At 43.4% G+C, this 25595-nt stretch overlaps 1 protein-coding gene across 2 annotated transcripts in view; it reads left to right on the forward strand.

Annotated features, from left to right (window-relative positions):
• Positions 1–25595, forward strand: part of BLK (BLK proto-oncogene, Src family tyrosine kinase) — a 608293-nt gene that overhangs the window by 436670 nt on the left and 146028 nt on the right. For both annotated transcript variants that reach the window (XM_085610428.1, XM_085610427.1), the window contains one exon: positions 9235–9340. In XM_085610428.1, the coding sequence (XP_085466554.1) occupies positions 9236–9340 (105 nt within the window). In that variant the 5' untranslated portion in view covers position 9235. The remainder of the gene's footprint in view (positions 1–9234; positions 9341–25595) is intronic.

Here is a 25595-nt window from a genome sequence, read left to right on the forward strand (position 1 = left end):
ATCTATGACCAGATTATTCAGAATGTCACTCTCCTCAGTATGCTTAAGGTGTACTTGGTCGCTTAATGCTCACTCATTATCAGGCAGGTCATACAAATAACATTCAAGCAAGGATGCAAATTAAAATCTCCCTTCAGAATTATTGCTGTGTGTGAAGAGGGGCAGACAGAAAATAAATCATTTAAAAACTTAGTAAGATCCCTGATCTGTTCATTTGTCTCCCTCCCAGAGATTGCGTTGTAAACATTAATAAACAAAATCATGAGCTTGCTTACATCAGACAAAAGGACACTGAGTATGAAGGGCGAAGTAGTTGAGATCACCTCTATATTACAATTCAAGTCCAATTTTACTAGCATTGGCAAGTCTCCTCTAAATTGCCCCCGAATAGAGGGAATTGCTTTTGAACTGTGAATGAATAATCCCCGCCATATCTTACATCTCCTGGACACTAATGACATCATAAAGGATGGGCATCTTCACCCACCCCTAATCTCAGATTTTACAGCGGACCCCCACAATACTCCAACTTAACACGTTCAGATCTCTTACGGTAATAGTGACTCTCTTGTCGTCTAAACTGACTACGTCTTGACCCAGTCAATCTTGTTCATTAAGCCGACTCAGTGGTACGAAACAATTATTCAATACTAGGTTGAAAGACCGCCCCTGTGCGTTCAACCAAGCAGGTCCCCCTTCCAACCTGAGTTCACCCCCTGCGCCACCTTCTGGTTCGTAGGCTTATAAAAGAACCCATTTGGGAACACTGTGATTCTGATGGAAATGGCGAAACTGGACCTAGGATGATTCAAGACGATGCCAGCCCTACCAGCATCACAAAAATTCACAACAATGCAGTCTCCTTCATAGTTTTTTATAGAATGTTTAAACCAGCCTACTCTTGCATTCGTATAATTTGCCACCCCCCTACGATGAATTATTATTAAACGAAGGGAGGGTAGTTGGCATGGACACTTTGCTTAGAATAGTTACAGAATAGTCACGGATGGAGCCAACTGTATCCCCCAGTTTGCTCACAGTTTCCTCCAACTTATTGATTCGCTCGTTGAGTGCTTCAAAAGCAGTTGAGATTTTTTAAATCCAGCTTAGAGAAAAGATCCTGGTTCAAGCCCTCCCTCAAAGACACTACAAGAGAACCCCCTTTTTCCTCACTCGACAGGATTTAGTGCCTGGTTTAGTTTTACAGGGCGATACAACTTTTTTACATTTGGGGCTTAGCCCCTCTCCCCGTGCAGTATTGAAGATTCAGCCTGTCCCTGCAACTGAATAAGTCTATCATTACCCTGCATAGCCTGTGCATCAGGACAGTGCCTAACAGCACGTGTGCCATTGGTATTTGTAGGTCTGACTCCTGACGGATGCGCGTCAACTGCTCCTCTGCATTAATGATCTCCTCTCTAACCACTCCCACAGCGTTATTCAAGAATGTTAACATTGTATTGCTAGTTCTGGGAAGTTACTGCATTTATCATTATAGTATTTAAGTGTTATTGACATACCCATCAAGGAAAGTAATCCAGTCACAAACAAAAGCAATTGGACCTCAAATCAAAAGGCTGCCAGGAACCTGTTTTGGAAGCTTGGAAGAAATTTCAGCCCCTTCTACCATATACCATGCTTAAAAATGATCATCCAAGCCTTGGTTACGTTGCGCATTGACTATGACAATGCGTTATATGCCTGAATATCTCATCGACAAACTCCAGGTGATCCAGAATGTGGCGGCCCGGTTGCGATTCAACCTCCCTAGGAGGGCAAGTGTCAAGCTGCATCTTCAGGATCTCCACTGGTAAGTGAAAGAGTGAAGTTCAAGACCCTAGTGTTGGTACGTACCGCTTTATACGGAAAAGGACCTTCCTATTTGAGATCCAGATTTAGCTTCTACACTCCTTCAAGGCAACTGCGATCCTTGAATAAGCTGTTGATTTGTACACCTAGGACCCACAGACAGAGAGCTGGTGGCAGATCACTGACCCTGCTAGGTGCAGTGGCCTGGAATCAGCTCCCGATGGACTTACGAGCTGTAAGCGGCCCTAGTTTTTTTTAAAAGAAGCTGAAAACAAGGCTCTTTAAATAGTCTCTGCATGTTTCTGCCTAAACCGTTCTGTAGGTAATGCGCTGGGACACTCTGTGGAGCAGCTGTGCGCACTATAAGTGGCGTTAATAATAATAATTAAAACATGTGCCTGAGCAAAAATATCTGCCACTGTCATGGGTCAAAATTGGGACACTATTAATCTTAGGACAAGTCAGGTGGTAAATGCAAGAAGAAAATTCCTTGGGAATCAGAGAAAACATGTGTAAAAGAACAAGGTAACTATAGGACTGCTAGGCAGTGGCATTTCAAATTGGTGGGCCATAAATGTTGGGGATGACTATTATGCCACGAGCTAGTGAGCCTGAACGACTTAAGGAAGAATTGGGGCGGAAAGGGGTTCTCACTCTGAGAAATATAGTTAAAAAAAGAGTGGCCAATGGTGCATTCTTACGCAAATTTGACACCAACGTGCTCCATGGCTGTCCAGAGTTCGCAGCCGGCTATCTACAGACGAGGAGCACAATGGGAGTAAGGCCCGCTGACACTCACTATTTGTGCTGCAGTCCTTGCTTCAGATCTGTACGGCTCCTGTCGCAGCCCGACTTGCTGTCCTGATCCTGGCTTGCTCGAAGCTGGGTTCTCAAACTGCCTGGGTACGACAGAAGACTCCCACCGCCAATGGCGATGTCTGCTAAGTCCGGCAGGGCTCTGCAGGGGCTTCCCTGCGTTCCGAGGAGGAAGGCGGCATGTTAGTGGCAATGTGGCAGCGATGTGGAGGCAACCCTAAAGCTGGACCCAGGGACTCCTTTGAAGGCGGCAAGAGTGTCTGCCCCCAGGCAGCTTCCTGAGGGTCAATGCGTTGAGAGCGCCTGTTGCTCCAGCCTCTGGCTAAGCATTGAGGTCTGAGGGCTCTGTCAGGCCACGGGTGGCTGCGGAGTCCTTCCTGGCATTTAGGCAAGGCTGGTGGTTGTGCCAGAAGCCCCGTTCGGTATGTGGAGGTCATAGGAAACCTCCGAATCCACCTGCACCATGCACACTGAAGCGCAGAGCATGCCGGACATGCACTAACTAAGTGTCACCCATCTAGGCCAATGAAAGCGCTCCTCTCATGCTATTTATAACAGTAAACAGCATAAGAGCAGTGTGAATATTGGCTGGGGCAGGTGAACACGGTTCTTCATTGGAGACTTGTGGAGCTGTCTCTGCTTCCCAGCCCTCCCTTATAGCTATGACTGGGGAAGCCTGAACTACACATGTCAGGCTGGCTTCAAGCAACATACTGGCCAGCCTGACATGCGCAGTTCAGATACAAAGCCCCAGCTGGTGGTTGCAATAAACTATGACCAGCAGGAGGACAGTGCTACGCAAACAAATGATGGGCGGAATGCTGAATAAAGTTGATTTTGATGTATTAAAAATATGTGCTTAACATTGTGAACATTTCTGCAATAAAACCAAAACACTGCACTTTATAATACTGTAGTTTCCTGTGCTTTCGACAACGAGGCCCAAACTAGGCCTCAGCTCTATTTTGAATCCTAACACAGCCATGCTGCGTGTTTTCACTTTGCTTCTACTCGCATGTAAGAAAATGGGCTTCAGTAAAAGAAAAATTTGTGTTCACATGTTTTTCCCGAAGATCTCCAAGGGAAGTCTTTCCAACATTTCTGCCTGTGTCACTGTGGGTTTATGCGATGAGACTCTCATTTTTCTAAATGTAAATAGATTTGTGTTGACGCTGTCGTATGACACTAGCTCAATAGAAGTGTCTAATATTCATATTAGGGGTTGGAATTGGGTTAGTGTCAGACGATGCGGTATTACATTTTGTCTTCTGATTTGTCAATTTCTGTAATGAAATATGATAACGCTATCCTGACATTGCATTTTACACAGGGTGTTTTGGGAGGTGAGCCAGTCTGGTTTGTCCCTGCACAATAAGAGCAGAACTGCATCAGTCTGTCTCTTGGTTTGGGCTTATTTGTTTTGCTTTGAGACTTGACTTCATGTCAGACTCTTTGCTGTATATGCCATGTGCTAATTCTCTATTCTGATGTACCATGCAATCTGATTAACTTTATGTTTGCCTTCTGGATTGCTAATTAATCTTAAAATAAGCCTTCACGGTTTCTAAATTTTAATGGACTCCATCCTTCTTGGTTCAAGATGGATTTAAGGGGCTATGCTAATTTATTTGCTGTTGAACTGTTATCTGTTGGGAAACATTTCCTCGCACAATCTTGAGGTAACACCCTCCATCCTGCAAAGTCGCTTTGTCTTAGAGTCAACAACATGTGCAAGGCGTTCAGAGGGTCTGAAGCAAACAACACTTTGCATTTTGGAAGCTTATGTTTTCAGCTTAAATTGGTTTATTTACTATCAATTCAATTCAATCAGCTTTATTCGATTAAGTGTAATAATCATAAAAGCACAATAAAAAATGTATGGCACAATATATACATACATTAGATTGTAAAATTCATATAATATCAGTACAGTCCAGATCCAGTAAAGTTTAGGAGGTTTTGATTACACCATGATTGAATTTCTGCATTTTAAAACATACTTTAAAAATATTAAAACTGAAACTGTTAGCTGTTCTTCTCCTAATGTTTGTATAAACAGGAAAGCGGGGCGGCATTGTCTTAAACCGCAATTTCTTTTAATTGGCAAAATCCACCTTTTCCTATTACAAGAATAAAATTTGCAAAAGAACAGAACATGTATAGTCGATTGGATAGACACATCGTTACATGGACATTTACACAGCTCCTTTGACCAATCATTCTGAGTGGGAAAAGTAACAAGCCTGTGAAAAATACCCACTTTCAAACGGGTCAGCAAAAATCTATCATAGTCTCTTGTAAACATGCCTAAAGAAGGCTGAAGTCTGTCAGTTGGGACTATTAGCTGGTGTGCTTGTACCGAAACCTTTTCCAATTCCATGTGTCTTCTCTTATTTTACAGAAAGCTTAAACAGCTAATATTGAGTTCTTTCCTGTTGACATCTTGTAGGCTAAGGCGTTCCAGGAAATGTCCAGGGTGGCGTAGGTTACGGACAAAATTTTGAATGTTCTCTAGCCATCTAATGTTCAGAGCCTCATCCAATTTACTGCAGTCCCTAAGAATCTGGCTGTTAAGCTCCAGCGATTCCAAGGTCCAGATCCTATGCCACAAGAGTACCGGTTGGATTCTACATATATCCACAATGTGAGACATGACTAATTCAGTGTGGCAAATAAATGTGGAAGTGCTATCGGGGACAATCAATAAAAATCTTAAAAACCTATTCTCAATACATTGTAATGAGTTAACATTCTCGTAGCCCCAGATACCTGCCCCATAAATGGCTATGGAAATGCATTTAGCCTTGTAAATCTGTAATAGGACCTCTGGGGCCCGTTTCCCCAACTTCCTATTGAAGTTTAAAAGTGCAGCTACCGCTTTGGAGAACAGTAGTCTCCTGGTCCTGATTGCCTGGGTCCAAATCCCCCTCTTATCGAAAAGTATTCCCAAATATGAGAAGGTATTACAACATTCAATATGTTTCTTTCCTATTGAGATGGGCCTAAAATTCGTATTACCTGCCCCACATTTCATCACAAAAGTTTTGGAGATGTTAACTTTTAACCCTATAATTAGAAAAACAGCCGACTAACCTCTGCATGCCTACTGGGGTGCGTGACATAAGGACCGCGTCATCAGCGTACATTAATGCGGGTATGGGCCTCTTACCAACTTGAGGAAGGTCCTGACACTCTTTCTCCAGGGTACTTCCCAAATCGTTGATATATAATATAAACAGGAAGGGTGCCAGGACGCATCCTTGTCTCACGCCCCTCCTCACCCTAAAGTGCTTAGTGCATCCCCTCCAACCCCGTAGCTAATCCTAGCTTTTACCCCCGCATATAATTGTCTTAGAAATAAAACTATGGAACTTTCCACCCACAAGTTTGTTAAAATTCTCCAGAGTTCCTCATGGATTACGAAATCAAACGCTGCAGTTAAATCTACAAACATTAAATACAACCTTCCCCTTTTTGCCTTGGTGTATTTGCCAATCATCATATTCAAATTTAAACTCTGATCGGTTGTACCCATGCTTTTGCGGAAGCCAAACTATAGATCGCAAAGAATTGAATGGTCTTCCACCCAGTCTTGTAACCTTAATAGCAAGACTCTGCCAATAATCTTAATTTTAGAATCTAGTAAAGATATTGGCCTGTAACAGGCTGGGTCCGGCCTGTCCCCTTTTTTAAAAATGGGAACCAGGATTGATTCATACCAGGAGGGTAAAAGGCCAGTTGCACTGCACACGTTTAAAACTTGAGTTAAAAGAGGACCCCACAATAAAATATTATGTTTAAAAAGATCGGCAGGGATGCCATCCGGTCCGTGTGCCTTTCCTGCCAGGCTTAATTCGAAAGCTGAAATGACTTCGCTCAGCTCGAATCTCAAATTATTACTCTCAGTGCATTGTCTAGTGGCCAAGGTCTCTTCAATCACCGTCTCTACCTCTGGTGTGGGAATAGAGTTACTATATAATTTTTCAAAATGCTCCAGCCACTCTGCCTCGCTGATGGCTATCTCAGGTGTAGCCCTATCTTTCTCCATCAAAAAAGGCGCATTGACAGCCTTTCAAAAAGCAGAGGAGTCCTTTTGCTTTGATGCTGTATGTAAATCCCGCCAAGCTTCATTTTTGAGAGTTGTTTTCCTTGATTTTAATGCTGTATTATACTCTCTGCGTGCGAGCCTAACGTCCTCCACAACTCTAGGCTCTGTGTGTGATGCTTTTTAAGCTTGTCATGGGCCTTAGAACATGTTGCATCAAACCAACCTGGCTTAGGTTTATTGTTATTGCTAAGTTTCCTTAACAAGTCCTGCTTAATGTACTTTGTAATTATCAGGAACCCATCAATGATGTCTTTATGCGGTGTACTTTCATCTAAAAACACCTTAACCGCCTCTTTACAATTTGTAATGACCTTCCCTGTAAATGTATCAGGATTCAATTTATCCCATTTTAGGCCATATCCATTTTGCCTAGATACAGTAAGATTCCCAATAGTTAAAGATGTTTGGTCATTTGTATTTCTATTAGACCATATGGATATGCTCAAAGGGAAATGGTCACTTACTGATATTTCGTGGGTATACAAATCCTCAACTCTAGTAGCATACCTGCAAGACATCAAAATAAAATCTATTGTTGAAGATTTTCCCTGCCCGTTATAGGTAGGGCTGAAAGGCACATGGTTAGAGCATAACATATTTGCAAATCCCAGGTCTACATCAAACATGATTTCATTTAAGATGTCCCCGTATTTGTTCTGTATGAAATGCTGGAAGGGGTGATCCTTGTCACATGAAATACCACAGCACCCACTTTCTGCATACTCACAAATATTGCAATTAAAGTCGCCTCCCCATATAATGCACACCTCTTTAGGGGATGCAGCCTAGGTATTATGTACAATGGTGTTAATAGATTTCACTACTTCTTCGAACCTATTGAATGGGATATTATTGTAAAAGTTAACCACCAACAGACATAGTGACCTGTCTATGTCAATCGACAAGACGTGATAGTTGATGTCACTGCCGATTAGGACAGTTTTTTCCAAATTCAAAAGGTTCGACACATAAATGCATAGACCCCCCCTTAGCTCTCCCATGAGGTGATGGGATAGCTGGGGTATGAAAGGATCTATAACCATTTATATGTATGGGATCCTGGGTCCAGGTCTCCTGAACAGCAAGTACTCTTTCACAAAATCATTCCAGGTATGGTCGATCACCTTTGTTTTCAGCCCGGCCACATTCCAAAAGCAAATCTGTCAGCAATTCCTCTTATCATCCCTCTTTGCCATTACAGGCACACCATCTTTAACTATCGGAGGAGTAGACTGTGGGGACTGCACATTCGATGGTGTATTAAATGTATCGGTGGCAGTGGGACTGAGGGTGAGGTTTCCAACTCCCTCCACGACACCTTCATTATAACCGTGGATCTGTCCCCTGCTAGACCTATTTAAGTCCTCTATGATTTTATCCTGCTGAGGTACCGGGGTCCTTTCAAGATTATGGACCTGCTTCGCAGAGTTATATGTATGCAGTCAATCTACCTCTTCTAAGTTTACTATCATTATTGGCCCCACTGCATGAAGTATAAAGGTAGTACTGACATGGAGATCTCAAGTTGTCACGTGCTAGGTGTAAGTAACACATCAAGTCCTCTTTCTGTATTTTTGGTACCTGTGGTTTTGTTTTTCAGAACTTCAAACCCAAATTCATTACATTAGGCTGTAGACTAAACTGCTGTATTGTTTGTACCTCAATGTGCAGCAATGGTGGAACTTTAAAGCACCACCTGGGGCCATATAGAAGGAGCAGTTAACCTTTTCAAAGCAGGGAGGAAATATTGTTTAATAAAATAGTCCAATGCGCATTTTCAAGTTGTGCTTATTGGAGCAGAGTGACACCAGCGTGGCATTTATTTTCACAAAAAAATAAAACTCCAGAGGAGTCGCCATCATAAAATAAATATTGCAAAGCAGAAATCAGAGCTGCTAATCAGTAAACATGACTATTGTTCAGGGTTGGGACTCAAGACTCAGGCAATGTGAGGTAAAGACACTGGACACGGAATAGCATGAGAATTCCTCTACTCGCTTGGACTAGAGCACAAGAGCCGGTTTGTTGATAATCTAACCAGATTCGAGACTATCCGAAGATTGTCGATTTTTTGTGATCTTTATCCATAGACTAATATGGACCAAAGAATTGCAATGGGATGTAATGATCAAACCAGCTGTAGATGACTATGCACACTGCTATTAGCTAGTAAGGGCCTGATTTAGATCTTGGCGTACTGGGTTATTGTATCACAGGGATATCCCCTCCGCCAAAATATAAATCCCATAGGATATAATTGGATTTGTATTTCGGCGGACAGGATATCTGTCACCGTTTTGATGGAGTAACCCTTCCGCCAAGATCTAAATCAGGCCCTAAGTGAGTACATGAGAATTAAAGGAGGAAGATGTAGAAAAAGAATGTGTGTGTATGTGTTTTGATGTGTATGGGAAGGGAGGCTTTAATTATAATATTAGTCTCGATGTGTTTTGCACTTCAGCGATATCTGATGGGTTTCCTCCTTTCTTTCTCCTGTACAGGATGGGTCATGTAGGCAGCAAAAAGAGTCCTAAGAAAAAAGAAGAGAAAAAAAAAAATGGACCTCACAGCCGCCCTGCCCACAAACCACCGCCTCCACCCCCTCCCGTAAGTATATGCCACACAGTCTTGCGTGTTCACATTTCTCTAATACATTTTAACTCATGAAGCCAGCTGGTGAATGTTAACAGCTCCTTCCTCTCAGAGAAGGAGTTGTAGCCCTTGGTGGGACCAGTTACTCCCACCAAGAGGAGAATCCCAGATGATGAAGCATGCCACCTTTGTTGGGTGAGGGATTTCGTCCTGAAAGGGATTTTCCCACAGTTTTTTGTGTTTGATTTCACGCGTCACTTTACATGCTTACGCTGCAATTTTAGACCCAAGGATGTTTTGTGGTAGCACATGTAGAGGTTGCCAAATATAAGGTGTAACAAAGGATATCCTTTTTGCCATGATCCCCATTTATCCTGCTAGTGGTTTGCTGACTTATGACCCTGTGTGCTATGGCACTGCAAAAATATATGCCTTCAAAAAGTACCATTGTATTCTTCTGCGCTGCTGTTCAAAAGAACACCTGGAAATGAAAGTGTTGGTGATGTAAGAAAACCTACTGGAATATATGAGACAAATCACTGCTAGTGTCACGGAAGTGTGGGCTTTCTCCATAACGCGCACTGTAGTTAGCAGTCTAGCTGCTAAAAACTGCATAAATTTGGATGCTGGCCCCGAAGCGCAGCGGACGCATTTAGAAGGACGAACTCTGGCTTTCAGGAGCTGGTAAACGAAGCGAAGTGCCTGGTAAAGGGCTTCATCTTCCACGTTTTTTGTTTGATTTACTAAACATTGAAGTCACTGAAAGTCATAATAGGAATTGCTTCAGGATACTGCTTTTAAAATCACAAACTGTCACTGATTTTAAAATTTTATATTTTACCTGCACAAACGCACTTTTCAACTGGCCAAAGCGTCATCCCCGGTCCACCACATATTCTTCCGTTTATTGAGGAGGGAATTAGGACGCAAAACCGGAAGTGTGGGCTTTCTCCATAACGCGCACTGTAGTTAGCAGTCTAGCTGCTAAAAACTGCATAAATTTGGATGCTGGCCCCGAAGAGCAGCGGACTCATTTAGAAGGACGAACTCTGGCTTTCAGGAGCTGGTAAACGAAGCGAAGCGCCTGGCAAAGGGCTTCATCTTCCATGTTTTTTGTTTGATTTACTAAACATTGAAGTCACTGAAAGTCATAATAGGAATTGTTTCAGGATACTGCTTTTAAAATCACAAACTGTCACTGATTTTAAAATTGTATATTTTACCTGCACAAACGCACTTTTCAACCGGCCAAAGCGTCATCCCCGGTCCACCACGGATTCTTCCGTTTGTTGTGGAGGGAATTAGGACGCAAAACGGGAAGTGTGGGCTTTCTCCATAACGCGCACTGTAGTTAGCAGTCTAGCTGCTAAAAACTGCATAAATTTGGATGCTGGCCCCGAAGCGCAGCGGACGCATTTAGAAGGACGAACTCTGGCTTTCAGGAGCTGGTAAACGAAGCGAAGCGCCTGGTAAAGGGCTTCATCTTCCACGTTTTTTGTTTGATTTACTAAACATTGAAGTCACTGAAAGTCATAATAGGAATTGTTTCAGGATACTGCTTTTAAAATCACAAACTGTCACTGATTTAAAAATTGTATATTTTACCTGCACAAACGCACTTTTCAAACGGCCAAAGCGTCATCCCCGGTCCACCACGGATTCTTCCGTTTGTTGTGGAGGGAATTAGGACGCAAAACCAGAAGTGTGGGCTTTCACCATAACGCGCACTGTAGTTAGCAGTCTAGCTGCTAAAAACTGCATAAATTTGGATGCTGGCCCCGAAGCGCAGCGGACGCATTTAGAAGGACGAACTCTGGCTTTCAGGAGCTGGTAAACGAAGCGAAGCGCCTGGTAAAGGGCTTCATCTTCCACGTTTTTTGTTTGATTTACTAAACATTGAAGTCACTGAAAGTCATAATAGGAATTGTTTCAGGATACTGCTTTTAAAATCACAAACTGTCACTGATTTTAAAATTGTATATTTTACCTGCACAAACGCACTTTTCAACCGGCCAAAGCGTCATCCCCGGTCCACCACGGATTCTTCCGTTTGTTGTGGAGGGAATTAGGACGCAAAACCGGAAATGTGGGCTTTCTCCATAACGCGCACTGTAGTTAGCAGTCTAGCTGCTAAAAACTGCATAAATTTGGATGCTGGCCCCGAAGCGCAGCGGACGCATTTAGAAGGACGAACTCTGGCTTTCAGGAGCTGGTAAACGAAGCGAAGCGCCAGGTAAAGGGCTTCATCTTCCACGTTTTTTGTTTGATTTACTAAACATTGAAGTCACTGAAAGTCATAATAGGAATTGTTTCAGGATACTGCTTTTAAAATCACAAACTGTCACTGATTTTAAAATTGTATATTTTACCTGCACAAACGCACTTTTCAACCGGCCAAAGCGTCATCCCCGGTCCACCACGGATTCTTCCGTTTGTTGTGGAGGGAATTAGGACGCAAAACCGGAAATGTGGGCTTTCTCCATAACGCGCACTGTAGTTAGCAGTCTAGCTGCTAAAAACTGCATAAATTTGGATGCTGGCCCCGAAGCGCAGCGGACGCATTTAGAAGGACGAACTCTGGCTTTCAGGAGCTGGTAAACGAAGCGAAGCGCCAGGTAAAGGGCTTCATCTTCCACGTTTTTTGTTTGATTTACTAAACATTGAAGTCACTGAAAGTCATAATAGGAATTGTTTCAGGATACTGCTTTTAAAATCACAAACTGTCACTGATTTTAAAATTGTATATTTTACCTGCACAAACGCACTTTTCAACCGGCCAAAGCGTCGGTCCACCACGGATTCTTCCGTTTGTTGTGGAGGGAATTAGGACGCAAAACCGGAAGTGTGGGCTTTCTCCATAACGCACACTGTAGTTAGCAGTCTAGCTGCTAAAAACTGCATAAATTTGGATGCTGGCCCCGAAGCGCAGCGGACGCATTTAGAAGGACGAACTCTGGCTTTCAGGAGCTGGTAAACGAAGCGAAGCGCCTGGTAAAGGGCTTCATCTTCCACGTTTTTTGTTTGATTTACTAAACATTGAAGTCACTGAAAGTCATAATAGGAATTGTTTCAGGATACTGCTTTTAAAATCACAAACTGTCACTGATTTTAAAATTGTATATTTTACCTGCACAAACGCACTTTTCAACCGGCCAAAGCGTCATCCCCGGTCCACCACGGATTCTTCCGTTTGTTGTGGAGGGAATTAGGGCGCAAAACCAGAAGTGTGGGCTTTCTCCATAACGCGCACTGTAGTTAGCAGTCTAGCTGCTAAAAACTGCATAAATTTGGATGCTGGCCCCGAAGCGCAGCGGACGCGCGCAGCGGGCGCGCCGCTGGCGCGCCAAAGGCGCGCCTAAGGCAAGCCCGTCTGCGCCCGTCCGCGCCTGGCTCGGGCCCAGGGCCGAAACCCCTGGTCGCCCGGTATACCACCCAGGGTCTTTCCATACTCAGACCCGCGATACCATGATCCAAACCAGCAGACTTAAATACACATCTGCGCAGTTAATGGCCTTTCACACACCCCTGCTTCCAAACTGCACTAAAGCTCACTTATTAGGAGATTTCAGAACCTGTGAAAACTGTGGTTTTTGTTTTTCATCTAGTTTAAATGAAACAACCGGAAGCCTATTTTCTAATCTTAACCCATTGGTTCCTCAAAATAACCCTTACTCTTCCTTTAGCATTAACTGCTGCTCCTTACCCAAACATAAATCAGACATCTTAGACCTTTTATCCAACGACCAACCGGATGCGATTTTCCTCACAGAAACCTGGCTCCAGGAGTGTTCAGGTCCTGATATTGCTGCTGCATTACCTATAAACTATGCTGTAGTGAGGAAAGATCGTAATCTGAAAATGGATGGTGGGATAGCTGTTATTTTTAAGAAAGAGTTCAAATGCGACTTTGAACATCTCCCTTTTTCTGATTGTGAGGCTGCTCTTTTTAAACTGACTCTTTCCCCTAAATTTACCTTTTCAGGTATACTCGTCTATCGCCCCCCTTCCTCCTCCTTATCTTGGATCTCGACTTTCGCAGAACTCATAGCTCCTTTAGCTATGAAATCAGCTAATTTCTCCATTTTAGGAGACCTTAATCTCCATTTAGAAAAGAAATCATGTAAAAACAGCTCAAATCTTATTTCCGATCTAGCCTCCTTGAATATAAACCTACTAAACTCTGGGCCCACACATACAACAGGGCATTTCCTCGACCCTATTTTTTCTAATTCAACAGAGATCTCTTGCTCTTTGGCCATTCCAATAAGCTGGTCTGATCATTACCTTGTCAAATTTAACTTAACACTCCCAGCACATCTTTCATCATTTTCCAGCACGCCCTCTTTGCATTTCAGAAATTGGAAAAAGTTAGATATCATTGCCCTTAACACTCATTTAGATACCCATAAACCATGTTCCTTGCAACAAGTAAACCAACTATCATCTTCAGTGCAAAACTGGCTCACGGATGCCATCAACACATGTCTGCCCCTTACAAACAAAAAATTCGCTAACCATCGATCACCAGCCCCATGGTTCACTGAGTCACTGAAAACGGAAAAAACTAACTGTAAAATTTTGGAGAGAAAATGGAGAAAGAATTACACTTCTTTATCTAAATCTGACTACAAATGTGCCTTAAAAAATTATCACAAACTCTGCAAACTCGCTCGAGCAGACTTTGTTTCCACCACCATTGCAAATGCAACTAATTGTTCCAAGACTCTTTTTAACACCGTTAAGGAACTTGCAGGCTCCAAAACTCTAGCACAACCTTCTGCACTAACTAAACTTAAATGTGATGCTTTGGCCACCTTTTTTATTCAAAAAGTCGACACAATATATCAAGATATTGTGCTAAAACAGGCCAAAAATCCCTCCACTGTTCTAACACCTCAGCCTCTTCTCGACTCTATAAATCCACTCCTAAATAAATTTGAGAAATCTTATCCCCTTGACCACTCTCTTGAAACTTGGCCTTTACTTACCACAGAAAGCTTAACTACACTCTTGAACAATATTAAATCAGGATCTCCAAATGACCCATTGCCTATCTCAGTATTAAAACAATTAAGCTCTTCCCCTCTACTTGTGATAATGGATCTCCTAAATGCTTCACTGCAAGAAGCTTCCATTCCATCTACATGGAAACATGCCATGATACACCCCCTTCTTAAAAAGACTAATGCTGACCCAGACGTATCGAGTAATTACCGTCCTATATCCTTGCTCCCGATCTTTTCAAAGATTCTGGAGAGACACATCCATTCGCACCTCACCCAGTATGTGACTACTCACGGACAACTTCACCCTTCTCAGTCGGACTTCAGAGCAGGTTTTTCCACCGAAACCACCCTACTTGGGGTCACTGAAAACCTACGTCACCATCTGGACAACGGGGACTCAGTCGCGCTCATTTTACTTGATCTGAGCGCCGCCTTTGACACGGTGTCTCACACTGTGTTAATAAAGACACTCAAATCACTGGGCATAAACGGACCCGCCTTAAACTGGCTGACTGCTTTCCTCTCCAATCGCACTTTCCAAGTTTTCTCGCACTCAGCTTGCTCTGAAGTCCACTCGTTTGCCCATGGGGTGCCACAAGGGTCCATTCTCAGCCCCTTGTTATTCAATCTTTATGTAAAACCACTGGCCGTGGTAGCTGAGAGTTCTGGATTGTCTCTCTTTTCTTATGCGGACGATTCACAAATCATTTTTTCCCTCTCTTCACACAAAACTAATGCGCCTTCTATCCTCAAAATTGGACTGAGTAAAATAGCTTCTTGGATGCAAGAAAATGTTCTCAAACTAAATGGTGAGAAAACTGAAATATTGGTACTGGGAAAAAATAAGGATCTCTGGAATCCCCAACATTGGCCTTGTGAAATGGGTGTCCTTCCTTCTCCCTCTCCCCAAGTCCGTAACCTGGGTATCACGATCGACGACTCACTTAGTATGCACCCCCAATCTGTCAAAGTCGCAGCGACTTGCTTCACCATTCTTAAATGGTTAAAAAAAATCTGTTGGATGCTACCGGAATCCACAAGGAAACCCGTAGTCAATGCTCTTATCACATCTAGGCTTGACTACGGAAATGTACTTTATTTTGGCGCCAACAAGTCTATAGTCCAAAGACTACAGACGGTACAAAACGCGGCAGTCAGACTCCTGTGTGGAGTCCCGAAGACCGCCTCCATTTCATCTTATCGATGCAAGTTGCATTGGCTTAAAATCGAAAATCGAATAAAGTTCAAGGCACTGAGTTATATGCACAAAATTAAATCTTGTTGTGCTCCTAGTTATCTTCAGTCCTTAGTCAGTCCTTATTTTCCCTCCCGTAATCTTCGCTCCGCCACCCAAGCAAGGTTCGTCATCCCGAAATTCAAATTAGCTCAGATGGGCGGCAGATCCTTTTCTTACCTCGGCCCTTTGTCCTGGAACTCTTTACCCACATCACTCCGGAACGAGATGAACTATACTAAATTTCGAAAGTCTTTAAAGACCTGGCTGTTCAACAGATAATTGTTCCACCGCTCTTTCATTCCATAGTTCTGTCGTTGTCCCTTGCGCCGGGAAACCCTTTTTGGGTAGCTGTTGCGCATTACAAATTTAAAAACTAACTAACTAACTAGCTATACAGTGTCTATAATATATAAATATGTACTATGTGTAACATATAAAACTGGTGCAATCTACCTGTTGAGAAAAGTATTCACTCACTGTGAACGAAAGCCCAAAATCTGTTTTCACTGTGTAGGTAAAGCTACATTTTCTTCAAACAGGCCTAGCTATTGATAACAAACATTATTTTATTTCTCCACTTGGGAAAATGATAGAGAAAGGATTCTAAGTTATTTTCATTTGGTTTCAAAAATCGAATTCAATGGTGAAAGCAGAGTTTTGATAACTTTAGTCGAAAAGTAACTTTAAGAAAGTGTACCTTGTGCTTCCTTGCCTTTTGACAATGCAATGCCAAATGGGGCTGGCCAAATATGCTCCCATTCATTTCTATAGCCTTCATAGACGTTTTAGATGCCAAACTCAGCAGGAGGCAAAGCAAGTTTGGACCCTAACACAGAGGACATAACCCACATAAATTGAGAAGTGGCTAGAGGAGGACCAGGGCTTCTCCAGGTGGAGGATGGTGACAGCAAATTTGTTTTTAGGGTTACTGGGTATTTTTGAAGAAGACCAAGACAGGACAGGAAGTGCTGAAAAAGGAGGTGGGGTTAGAATAAGAATGTAGTCAGTATTGGGTGTGGGATATTCTCCAGTCACTGACTGAAGCAAAAATAAGACATGGACCTCAGAACACTCCTGGAGTTTGGAAGAAAACTTATTAAAAGATGAGTACTCTGTCTGCAAGAAGAAGTGCACTAATAGGTGTAAGTTAAATGTTGTATTGGGGCTGCAGTGTTTATTTCCACCAACCACCTACATGACCAAAATATATCTTCCGAGCACCATTATCCTCTAGCTGGATTGCAGTTAAAAGCACTGCAGTGAAACTTGAAGAGGTGAAGGGTCTTGGCCGAGTAGAACAACATATTTTGTCCTGACTCATGCTGGCACCCAGGGACAGAATCTGCTCTCTATGTTTGGCCTCCTAATTGCCTGCTCCAGGTATACTTTTGGACCTGGCCCTTTCTACGGGGTCACCACAGATTTTTGCCTTCATCTGCCTTCCATAACTGTACTTGTTTTTGTTGGCTTTTAGGACCATGTGCATTTTCCCCTGCTAATCAGTGGTAACATGCTTGTGCTTTCTCCCTAAACATGGTATAATTGGCCTACAACTGATTTGGTATTTAATTTACTTGTAGGTCCCAAGCATATGGTACTTCATGTACTTTGGGCATGTCAATTTAATGCTACAGTGGGCTGCAGCACTAATTGTGCAACCCACTAAAGTAGCATTGTAAAACGTGTGTCAGTCCTGCCACTGCAGGCTGTCTGTGCAGTTTTGAAAAGTCATTTCAACCAGGAAAATAAACCTTTTGCTAGACCTAAAACTTCAATTTTAATACTTATAAGTCACCCCTAAGGTTGTAACGCCTATCTCTCCCATCGACCAACACTGGCTCACCTTACTTCTTTTAATAAGTGCTAACTTCAGATTGGAAGCAGGTAGAGATATGATGTTTACACTCAAGTGAATTGTAATTTAGAATACTCTTGAATGCTGAGCTGAAATTCTGAAAATGCCACTTTTAGAAAGTTAGTTCTTTCTTGTCCCAAAAAATGGTGCCTTTCTGCTAGGATGACTGGGTAGGAGCTGTAGTGAGCTTCACTTACCCTCCAAGGGGCTTTGCCTTCAACACACACAAAGGAACCAAACACCAGGTCTGCCCTACCTGTTGTCATCCCAAACAGTTTGAAGCCTTGGCAGTGGGGAATGGAAGGAACTTTCCACACAAAGGCTGGCACCACATATAAATAGTGGACCACCAAAGCCACTCATAAGAACACTCCTGGAACTGTGGAAGAATCGGAAGAAGGACTGCCCTTCTGCCAGAGGACTACCCTTCTGCTTGAAGGATTTCCTTGCTGTCTGAAGAAGGCAGACTGTACCTGCTTGCCTTGATTTGGGCACCTAGCGACGGTGAACAGACCCGCTTTCACCGAAACTCTGCCACTCGTGACAACTCCCAATGCAAAGCTTTGGTGAGACCTTCTCTTTTTATTGACAGCCACTGTCAACAATGGCAGCAACACAATACCTGTACTTCATGGTACAGAAACGACAGCCTGCGACAACTGCTATTGTGAAGTTCCAGCGATGACCAGATCTTTACTTTATAGCAACGACTGTCCACGATGTTTGGCCTGCTCTTCATGCCAAAAGCCTCCTCCGTGCGTCACCCTCCAATCCGAACAGAACTCCTTGTCCTGGACTTGAGAAGGTAACTCTTCAGCAGGAACCTGGTCCTTGTACACAAACCGCACTCCATTGCGATTGGCCTGAACTTGTGCCATTCTCCAAGTCTAGCACAACCAGATAATAGCGAGTGGTCCTGTCTTTTTGTGCACATGTGACTTGTCTGCAAAGGTGGAGCTGGATCTCAGCAGCCTTGAAAACTACACCACGGCACAGCTGAAAGAGTATTGCAAGGAGAGTCGCGTGTTGGTGGCAAAAGGCTTAAAGAAAAACTGTAGCCCCAGATATCCCTCCGAAACTGGGAGGAGGTCCGTAGAATGCAAGCAGCAACTGAAGAGCAGGAGGGTGTTTCACCCCAATGATGAGTAGGATGAAATGGAGGGGGAGGAGGAAGAAGAGGAGGATACATTTGTAGAAGGTCCAGAGATAGAAGGGGAGGAGAACATTCTGTCCCTTGCCCCAGATCAGAGAGGGAGACACAAGAGTAAAGTCCCCTATTAGGTCTAGTGCAGGATGCAATGTGTCCTAACACACCCTGTACCCTGAGGAACTGGAGGACAGGAAATCTGAAAGGGAGTTCAAGCTGCAGTTGGCGCAGCTGGAACTGGCTGCAAATGCGGCAAAGGCTGTGGCAGACAGAGCCCACAAGAGGGCTGAGACAGAGAGCCCTAGCCCTGGAGGAGAGAAAGCCAGCATAGGAGGAAAATACACTTTTCTGGGCTCATGAACTGTATCCCAAAGTAAAACCTTTGACTGGTGTGACCCACTTGGCTTATCCAACTTCTGCTCCATCACGGTCAGCCTGGTATTGCAATTAGGTTGCAGTCACTTTACTTCTTCTAAATGCTATTTCCCTTAAAACTTTAAAAAATCATCGTTCTAGTGCTGCTTATCTGATTTTGATGGCTTTGATATTTCTTCTCTATTGCTGTAAATTGCTTTGGGAATTTTACTGTGTCATTTTCTTGACTTTATAATTGTTGGTTCTACTTGAAATTAATGTTAATTTTTGGTTGGGATTTCTTACTGCGATCAGGGTTTGAGCAACATTTCACTGAGATATGTGATGTGAACTGACCAGGGTGTGTTTATTAACTTGGGAAGGGTACTTCTTCCCAAATTAAAAACCCACTTTCTGACACCGGGGCTAGCTAGTTTCTAATGCCTCTTTCTTTCACCACACTATACTTCCTGCCATTTTATCTCACTCTTTCAGTTATCTTTTCATCTCTGCTTACTTCCTTTGTCACTGTTTCCACATTTTTCTCGCTCTTCTTCTTGCTCCCTTCTTTTGTCTTTCTCTTTTTTTTACTAAAGATGAAAAATGAGTCACCAAAAATGATGCAGTGCTCATCGCCTGTAACCACTGGGATAAATTAAGTACTGATCCCTGCCTTGGAATAAACAGTCATGAAACCCAATTTATACATACTCAATTCCCTTAAAGGCAATTTTTATGAAGATGATGTCTTACAACCATCTTTCATCAAAGCTCTCTATAGAGATGCTCTCTTATCATTTTCAATGTCACCCTCGCTCAAAGCATTTTTTGAGACGCTCTCAAGACAGTCCGGGACCCCACTCCTAAAGAAACCTACACTATACCATAATGGCCATGCCAACTATCGGCCCATCAATCACGTACGGTTCATCAGCAAGATCATTGAAAAAGCAGTCTTTCAACTCCAAGACTTCAGTGCTAACCATCTCTTGCATGGCTACCAATCTGGCTTCAGATCACTCTGCAGCATGGAGACTGCACCCTTATACATCATAGATGATGCCCTCCTCACCACAGAGGAAGATGACCTCTGCCTCCTGATATTGCTGGACCTCTCTACTGCCTTCAACACAGTCAAACAACCCACCCTCATACACACCCTCGTGTCTTGAATGGGATTCACAGGCAATGTCCTTTACTGGTTCACCTACCTTTCTAACACCAGGCACGTCCAGGTGACATAAGCTTCCTGTCACCTGTGGTGTTTCTCAGGGCTCCATACTGTCTCCTGTCATCTTCAGCCTCTAAATGGAGCTGCTTGGTGCTCTATTCAAAGATAACAGCATAAATATTCACCTATATGCAGATGATATATGATACACAACTCTACTTGAAAGTCTACTCTGCTTCATAAATCCAGTGCCTCAAACACTGCTTGCACATTATCCAGATCTGGATGCCCAGCTCCTGGCTAAAGCTTAACAGACAGAATTCCTGCTATTTGCCAAGAACAATAAACCAGACATAGTACAAACCTGGCTCAATGACATGAACCTTGACAGCTTCAAACCCTAACATTCACCGAATGCCAAGTCACTTGGATTCATCCTAGACACCATCCTCACCCTCGAGGAACAAGTTGCCAAAAAACAAAGCTGTCCTGGTACCAGCTAGCTCTCTCTTTTAAAGAAAGTCAAGTCATTTCTTCCAGAAAGTGGCATTAGTTTTGCCTTTCAAGCCCTTGTTATCTTGCATTTGTATTGTGGTAATGCCCTACTCCGCTGCGTGTCTCACCCACAGCCTGAACACAAATGGTCACATCACTCCCATCCTGAAGGAACTTCATTTCCTCAACTTACTGACCTGCACCATCTTCAAAACCAACTGTATCATTTGTAAAGCTATCATGACCAGCATGCATGCTTATCTTGAGGACAAGCTCACCATCTATAGTGGATCTTGGCATACCTGCAGCCAGGAAACTATCAGACTAAGCAGGCTAGGAAGTGTAAAAAAGACAAAAGAAGATAGTAGGCCTTTACTATCTATTCACCCAGGATCAGGAACAACATCATAGTATCCGTCAGGACTGCACCAATGCTGCTCCAATTTAGGAGAGTGATGAAGACTTGCTCTTTCAAGAACACTGCAGCACAGTACAGTAACCATTCACAACCCTGCTTCCTTTCCTCTTACTCGTTGACTGTATGCTTGTCTTTAACCATGTACAGCGCTTCGCAGCTTAACCCCTTCGCTGCTAGGCCTTTTTCCCCCTGTACTAAGCCTTTTTTCGGCTATTTGGGGTAGTTTGCACTTTCCCCCTGTAACTTTTTGACCACATAAGGTATCCACGCCAAATTTGCGTCCTTTTCTTCCAACATCATGGGGATTCTGACGGTACCCAGGGTTTGTGGATTCCCCTGGAGGGGACCCAGAAAGTAGCCAAAATACAGCAAAATTTTGTTTTTGGGGGGAAAAATGGGTAAAAAGAGCTGCAAATGAAAGCGTCTGGGTTTTTCCCTGCAAATGGTATAAAAAAGGGTTTCTGGGGCTGAAATCCCCATTTCCCCAGCTTTTAGGGAATGACAGACGTTTGTCAGAAAACCCGACATTTTTACACAGTTTTGGCATTTTTCCGGGACATAGCCTATTTTTGCTATTTTTTGTGCTTTCAACCTCCTTCCAGTTAATGGTAGAAATGGGTATGAAAGCAATAATGGATCCTGGAAAACTATACATTTTAGAAAATTAAATAAAATTCTGAATTCAGCAAGGGGTCATTTGTGTAGATCCTTCAAGATTTCTTTATAGAAACTAACAGTTAAATATAGGAAAAAATTAAAATTAGTTGAAAAAAACAGCCTTTTGTGTCAACGTTTTCACCTGTAAATTCTTCTAATTGTGACAGCTTTTTGAAAGCAATATACCTTTACATCCGCTGGACCTTACTGGTTGTGGGGATATATATGACTTGTAGGTTCACCAAGAACCCGAAGAACCCAGAGCCAAAAACTGAGCTGCGACTTGCAATTGTTTTTTATTATGTACCGGGTATATAGCAATTATTCTGGGAAAATGTATACATGGAAAAATCGGTATAAAAGACACCTATGTTTTACTGTAATGGGAGCAAAATATAGAGTTTGGAAACAGTAGATATTGGGACATTTCCGAAATTGAGAATACTAGCATGAGAATTATCGGTCATTTTTCAAAATGACTTCTTTTACACATTGTCTTTCATTTGGAAGGCAGAAATGCATCGAAAGTCAATAGGTAATAACAGTTGCTTTACAAATCTGAATTACCCTAAGTCTCCCAATAAAAATGGTACCTCACTTAGGTGGGTAGGCATAGTGCCCACGACAGGAAACGTCTCAAAACGCAACGTGAACACACCACATTTTCACAATAAAAAATTACCCTTTTTTTGCAAAGTGCCTAGCTGTAGTTTTTGAACCCTAACTCTGCCGGCACCTAGGAAAACCTAGCAAACCTATACATTTTTTTAAACTAGACACCCAGGGGAATCCAGGATGGGGTGACTTGACTGGCTCTCACCAGGTTCTGTTACCCAGAATCCCTTGCAAACCTAAACAATTGTCAAAAAAAAAATTCCTCATATTTCTGTGGTGAAAAGTTCTGGAATTTGCGTGGATCCACAAATTTCCACCCACCCCGCGTTCTCCCAAGTCTTTCAAGAAAAATGGTACCTCATTTGTGTGGGTAGGTCTAGTGCCTCCGACAGGAAACGGCGCAAAGCGTAACGTGGACACCACAATTTCACAGTGAAAAATTACCCTTTTTTGGCAAAGTGCCTAGCTGTAGTTTTTTAACCCTAGCCCTGCCGGCACCTAGGGAAACCTAGCAAACCTATACATTTTTTTAAACTAGACACCCAGGGAAATCCAGGATGGGGTGACTTGACTGCCTCTCACCAGGTTCAGTTACCCAGAATCCCTTGCAAACCTAAACAATTGTCAAAAGAACCACATTGTCCTCACATTTCTGTGCTGGAAAGTTCTGTGGGAGCGACCCTTGCCCAAGGGCCACTCTCCGATACAAAATGGGCATTTAAAAAAACCAAAACATCATTGGTGACCCAGTAGGCACAGATATATCACTTTAAAAACCCATCTGCCCCCCCCAGGGGGGCAGAACAAACTGCACATATTGCACCCCCAAGGGGACCGACCCTTGCCCAAGGGGCCGCTCCCCGAAACAAAATGGGCATTTAATTACAAAAAACATAATTGGTGGCCCAGGGGCACACATATATCATTATAAAAACAGATCTGCCCCCCACCAAGGGGGGCAGATCATACAGAACATATTGCACCCCCAAGGGCCGCTCCTTGAAACAAAATGGGCATTTAAAAAAAAAAAACGGGCATTCCTGCTGCACGATCGCGCCCCAGGCGCAATCTTGCAGCAGGAATGTTCTTTAAAAGACATCGGAGGAAAGGAAAACCCTTCCTTTCCTCCAATGCCTTTTAAAATGTAGCCCCCACCCTCCCAGAGGAGAAACTTACCTCCTCTTCCCTCTATGCACTGGAAGGAAATGGCTTCCAGTGTATTCGGTATCCTGAAATGACGCCAGCGTGCCTTGGTGGGGGGAGGCAGGGGAAGGACTTCCCCTGCCTTCCCCGGTGGGGCATGTTAAAGGGCGTCCCACGGGGGGGGGGTGCCAGGGCTTCCACCGTGGGTGGGTGTCAGGACGGCCGGGAGCCGTCCTGAGCACACGCCCACTGTGTCTCAGGACGGCTCCCGGCCGTCCTGAGCACCGAAGGGGTTAATTACTTGATTCACTCTATGCAAATGCTATATACATATATACATACATAGATACAAGATTGCTTGCCTTGCTACTGACAATTCTATCTTTGAAAAATAGGTTTCAACACCACTGTCTCACTCATGGACCTTTAATCATCTCCGAATACCAGTATCTTTATATAATGCATGACCAGGGCCGGACTGGAAACCAAAACCGGCCCTGGCAAAGTGCTCGGCCGACCCCCCCCCAGGGCTTGGGGGTGCCGCTGAGCTCTTTGCCAGGGCCGGTTTTCGTCCGATTTTGTTACAGGGACGATTTTGCAGCTATATGCTGCAAAAACGGCCCTGTAACAAAAACGGCCCCCAGGGGCCCAAAACCGGCCCTCACCCGTGTGGCGCACCGGAGGATTGCCCGCTACGGCCAGTCCGGCCCTGTGCATGACCGAACTCTGTCCTCTCATTTCTGTATATCATTTTTGGAGCATAAAAGGAGCATGGTTCTTATCCTACTTTAACATAATATCACATGTAATATCCTAATATACAAAGAGCAACTCTGGAAATTTAAATAGTGGTAATTTTCCTTTCACATCTATGTTGCCACCGTCGTTCCAAGGAACTCTTCAGGATTATGCCAGCAACACTTCTCCTGAGCTGAAAATGTAACTCCTCCTCAACAGCTTTGAACATACTTGGCAGTTATTTAAGTTTGTAGACCAGGATCTGGACACCTGCTGTGATGCAAAATTGTTTACATCAGACCTCTATACTCATTTCTCTGCCTCCTTGGAGGACTCCTCTTTGGTGACTTCAGTGAGCGTCTTCTTCCCTCAGTCTCATTTTGAATTCAATGATGTCATTGCAGCCTGTGAATGGCTGGATCTCCAACAGATCCTGGCCTCCCCGTCCTTTTTTGGGAATTTTTCTATTTTCCATTTAACTTGCACCAAAACCATTCTTTAATACATTCTATGAAACCTGAGTTGTTTCTAATCACCACAAATGATCTAAACCTTGCTAAGAGCCCGATTTCTATATTGGCGAAATTGGCAGACAGTGTCATCTGTCGGCATGGCCATACCAAGGGTACTCCACCCGCTGTATTCAGATATGTCCGTTGGGCCAGCGGACATATCTAGCATTTCTAAGAACTGCCATCATGGCGGTTCTTAGAAATGCATTGAAAGTTTCACGGACGTATGGTGAACTTTGTTTTTGAAAATAAAAAAAAAACATTGCCCTGTCTCCCATAGTGAGGGGGAAATTTTGCAGTTTTCACCAGCCATTCCCACCAGAGTGTTTCATGGAAGTGATGGGCAGTGAAAACTGATTTCCACGTCCCCCCATCTAAATTAGGTTGGTGGACATACACTTCCAAACCCAATGGCCCTCACTCCATTAAGCCATTAAAGAGGTGTAACCATGGCAGAAAAGGAGTAGTCTTTGCCGTTGTTACACCAAAGGTCTGCTCGCTTTTAAATCGGGCAGATGGGCGGTTTTACTGGCGGAAAGGGTATTCCATTGGTGTTGCAATGGACTACCCTTGCTGCCAACATTTAATTAGACCTTTAGTTTGAATATTATGGTAACAACCCCAAGAGCTGCAGCTCTATCAGAGAAGGTATTTTATGGGTTAGCTATTCAAAAGGCAAATTGGCAGCAGCCCACAGTGCCAACACTCAAGAAGCTTTTTTGTGTTCTTTGCAGGGGCTGAATTAACTCTTCTCAACAACACTTGGGATTTACTAAATCACAGGCAGATAGAAAAGGTGCTGCCACATCTTTCGTGCTAGACTTATTTGTGGTCTTTGACTGAACACATCACTCAACCCTCCTCCTATGACGCTCCAAGATGGGCATTTAGGAGCGGGCTAGATCTAAATCTATTCAGCTCA

This window comes from Triturus cristatus, chromosome 6 (assembly GCF_964204655.1).
Source record: "Triturus cristatus chromosome 6, aTriCri1.1, whole genome shotgun sequence".
NCBI lineage: Eukaryota > Metazoa > Chordata > Amphibia > Caudata > Salamandridae > Triturus > Triturus cristatus.